Source organism: Notechis scutatus, chromosome 3 (genome assembly GCF_049901735.1).
Source record: "Notechis scutatus isolate UNSWTSFEM ecotype Mainland chromosome 3, rNotScu1.2, whole genome shotgun sequence".
NCBI classification, from domain to species: domain Eukaryota; kingdom Metazoa; phylum Chordata; class Lepidosauria; order Squamata; family Elapidae; genus Notechis; species Notechis scutatus.
This window is the reverse complement of record NC_142011.1, coordinates 202,867,520-202,871,872: the sequence shown is the minus strand read 5'-3', so window position 1 is coordinate 202,871,872 and position 4,353 is coordinate 202,867,520. Positions and strand designations below refer to the sequence as shown.

At 38.0% G+C, this 4,353-nt stretch overlaps 1 protein-coding gene and 1 long non-coding RNA gene across 2 annotated transcripts in view; both read left to right on the top strand.

Moving 5' to 3' along the window:
* The window catches only part of FAM135B (family with sequence similarity 135 member B), a 163,465-nt gene extending 162,354 nt beyond the window's left edge, over nt 1-1,111 (top strand). Inside the window, exon 20 of the mRNA XM_087962221.1 lies at nt 230-1,111. Within this exon, the coding sequence (XP_087818347.1) occupies nt 230-435 (206 nt within the window). The 3' untranslated portion in view covers nt 436-1,111. The remainder of the gene's footprint in view (nt 1-229) is intronic.
* A 940-nt stretch (nt 1,112-2,051) lies between these two features.
* LOC148131559 (uncharacterized) lies at nt 2,052-4,013 on the top strand. Its single transcript, XR_015748399.1, has 2 exons — nt 2,052-2,723; nt 3,727-4,013. It is a non-coding gene; the product is annotated as an uncharacterized LOC148131559 (long non-coding RNA).
* Nucleotides 4,014-4,353: the final 340 nt, after the last annotated feature.

Here is a 4,353-nt window from a genome sequence, read left to right as displayed (position 1 = left end):
GAAGTCGTATTTCCTGCAATTGAGTTTGGTGCGGTTTACCTTGAGTTTGTATCTATTGCTTGTGTATTGTTGTGGTTGAAGCTGAAGTAGTCATTGACTACTACATTACCTTTAGCAGGTAGATGGACTAGAAGATCTCCCAGGTTCCCTTCCAACCTTATGAGTCTATATTCTAAGATATTGTGCAACAAATGATAAGGATATATATTTTTTTCTTCAATTTTCCAAGGTCCTGTTTATGCTGAGATGATCAACAACCTTCTCCAGCCCGTCGTGGGAGCTAAGGACTGCACTTTAATCCGTCACGATGTATTCCACGCCTTGCCAAACACAGCTAATACGCTGATTGGGCGAGCTGCACACATAGCCGTCCTGGATTCCGAACTGTTTCTGGAAAAATTCTTTCTCGTGGCAGGACTCAACTATTTTAAATAGGACCAGGAGCCTCAGGGGAGCACAGGAATTTTTTTTGCAAAAAACAGCAACCGTTTCTGAATCAAGGGAGTGCTATATTACCAGGAACGGGGGAGGGAATGGCATAGGCTAATGGTGACATAGCACGCACATACTCATACCCTATTTATTTGGGGAAAGAATCAAGTGCTTCAGTTATTAAGCATTTAAAGGGCCAACTTTTGGTGCTTTTGAGAAGATGGAAACATCTCCACATTCAGTTCCTTTGTCCTTTCTCTCTTTGGTCATCCACCTTGAATAATTGGTCTTCAAATGTCGAGAGTCGGATTCCAGATCTGCCACTTTATATCTGATGGGATCAGTAATTGTTGTTTTTTCTCCTGTCTCCTTCATTAGGAAACCCCCTAAACCTAAGCCACCTTAGGTAAAACTAATGTTGATTGCAAAAACAGGCTTGCTGTTTCATTTTGTAGGTTAACATATGCACATGGAAACAACCACGAAGCTCTGGTAAAATGAAAACTGAGTAAAATCTAGTTGTACATAGTTGTATAACATGGTACAGACACATGATCATGTCCTGAATTTTAGGAGTAAGGGACCGAGAAAGAACAGAACAGAACAGAATGGAACAACAGAATTGGAAGGGACTTTGGAGGTCATCTAGTCCAACCCCCTGCTCAAGTGGGAAACCCTATACCATTTCAGAAAAATGGTCATCCAGTCTCTTCTTAAACACTTCCAGTGTTGGAGTACCACAATTTCTGGAGGCAAGTCATTCCACACTGATTAATTATTTTAACTGTCAGGAAATTTCTCCTTAGTTCTAAGTTGCTTCTCTCCTTGATTAGTTTCCATCCATCGTTTCTTGTCCTGCCTTCAGGTGCTTTGGAGAATAGCTTAACTCTCTCTTCTTTGTGGCAACCCCTCAGATACTGGAACACTGCTATCATGTCACCCCTAGATCTTTTTTCCATTAAACTAGACAAAGTTTGAAGGTGTGCAGTTTCAAGCAAACTGGTCAAATACTGCAGTGTGTCCGCCAATATTGTCGGTTGATAAATTTCATCTGAGATTTTTTTCCTTTTTATTTATATATATTTAATATGCAAAATACAAAGAAAAACAGAAATAAGAAATTAAAGGAAGGAAAAAGAGAAGAGAAAGTGTGAGGTACAAGGGGGGAAAGGGGGAAAAAGGCATTGACCACTGACTCTTTTTAGCACAGTACAAGGCAAATTTTATCTGAGAATTTAAAGAATGAAGAAAATGTAGCCCCTGTTATCTGAAGGGCAGGAACTAATCTTGGAGGATACTAAAAATTGTGTCCTCATATACAAAGGCCCTTTTTAAGGCAACACGGCCTAATTCCCCCATTTGCCTTCCTTGAAAAGAGCTATTGTAGAAAAGACAGTCACAGCAAAGGGTGCTAATTGTGGAACTGGAAAAAAAAATTAAGCAAAGTGAGGCTGAATAATATTTCAGTGATAAACCATCAGAAAATTCCAGAACTATAATATATATATATATATATATTCCAAAAGAAGGCAACCAGGGCCATATTGCTGCAAGGAAAATAACAGAGTTATTTTCAACATATTGTCTATGTTGTTGCTGTGAATTGAGCTTGACTTAAGATAGCCTTTTCCCTTAAAAAAAAAAAGGACAATTATATGTTTAAGTGAGCAGTGAAGATAACGCTTGGATAGGATATATAGATGGCTTGATTATGGCAGATAATCTTTATGGTTGTGTTCACATGATTCAAATTTGGCTGCTCAATTGTTGAAAGGAAATGTTATCCTGCTAGTAATTACTGACTTCTTGGCTTGACCAGAGTATTACTTTTGCATAAGTCTAGTGAAACTGAGGACACAAATAGTGAAGGGAGAGCAAATCATGTAATCAGTTGGCCTGTAAAGAATAATTGGTCCCTGTAGGAGGTGTCTAAGCTGAGCCCGAAGGTGGTGTCAAATGCATCATCAGTCATAAGTTACTGCGTGCCCACAAGAGATCTAAGTCCAGCCCACCTTGAATGCCTTTCTTATCTCCCGCTAATTTCTCTTGACCATTAGTAGCTCAGATTCTTGGAGAGAGTTTAAGCTTGCAATTAATCTTTATACTCATTGAGCTGCTGACTCTCCTGATTGCTCTAGTGCTTGATAGACTCCATGAATGCTTCAGTTCTTTGAATACTATTCTCCTCTAGAGACAAATATGCTGGACCTATGGATGGCCAACTATGTGCTATATTATATGCTGATATCACAATACAATTTTGCAAGGAGAAACTCTCATCTCACTTACAGGTAACTCTTGACTGACAACCATTTATTTAGCAATCTTCTGAAGTTACAATGGCACTAAAACAATGAATTATGACTAATTTTCAAACTAAGCTTTGCAGCATCCCCAGATCGAAATGTAGACATTTGGCAACTGGCATGGGTTAATGATAGTTGAGTGTCCCGGGGTCATATGATCATGTTTTTGCAATCTTCTGAAAAGCAAAGTCATTGGGGAAGCCAGGTTCATTCAACAACCGTGTTACTAATTTAACACCTCCATCGATTGACTTAACAACTGGAAGAAGAAAGGTTGGAACAAAACTTATTTAATGAGAGTCTTGCTTAGCAGTGGAAATTTTGAGATCAATTGTGAACATAATTCAAGGACCATCTGAATTTAATCCTCTTCACTTTTTCTGAACGTGGCTATTCTCTTGACCTCATAGTCTAATATAGTGTCTTTGAACTTCTCTGGATTGAGTGGAATAAAACAGAGCTCTTTTAGTTAGACTATGTTCTCAATTACTAAAGTTTGATCTTGCCTGTTTGTGATACCCATTCATATTCTCTTGCCCTATTCATGAATTGTGCACATGATATGCACAGCACATTCCCCAATTCTACATAGAGTTATTCAGAGCATCATTCAGAGATCACAGCCTTGATAGATTCAGAAGTTTATCTTTTCATTGCATGATGTGGGATAGCAGAACACATATTTGTGTATGTACTAGACTCATGTCCATAAACTATTCGTCCAGAAAGGTGTGACAGTCCACAAAATGTGTTCTGTACTAAATCATATTCAAACTAATACACATTGCATAGTGTTAATGTGTTAATATCTTCAAGTCTTTAAAAAGATGTCAGATTGTGTATCTATACCCACTCAATATTTACTGGTCCCATTATCCTGGCCATGGATCACAGATAATTCTATGAAATGTATATCAGCCAACATTAGCAAAAGTAAGTATTTGTAAAAGTTTCCTATTGATCCTAAATGGATCGTCTTTCTTTCCAGCCAAGAAAATCCATGGATCTCAGACATTATCTGCCAAATCCAGAAATTCCCTGTGGGTCATTTGCAGGTCTCTCTTCTTTCTTAAGCATGGATGTGGATTCCATCTTCACAAATGCTGCCACCATTGTGTTAAATGTATAGGCAATAATAATCTGGTTCTGCTGAAAATTTTCAGCAAACAGGTTTTGTTTCTTTCCCTCTAATTTTTTGTAACTGGGATGCTGTCTTTGTAAAGACTATTCTATAACCCTGTCTTACATGAAGAAAATAAACAATATTTATGCTAATCTACTTGTACAAAAACCTTACAAGATACCTGCCTTGTACAGAAAATAAAACCTTCTAAAACTGTTGGAACACTGCTAAGACATTATATGGCCTCCTTTGAAAAGGCTTTTAAGATGTCTCTTTCTGTGTAAATATGACCTTGTTAATTTCTGTTTAGCTCAAATATTGGGGGAGCATTTATCAATGTCCTTGGATGTCTTCATCAACATCTGATTTCTCTGATTGTTTTCTTTTTCTGTCTTTTATTTCTTTCTTCCTTTTTTTCTTTCTTTTGTTCTCTCTCTCTCTCTCTCTCTCTCTCTCTCCTCCCTCCCTCCCTCCCTCCCTCCCTCCCTCCCT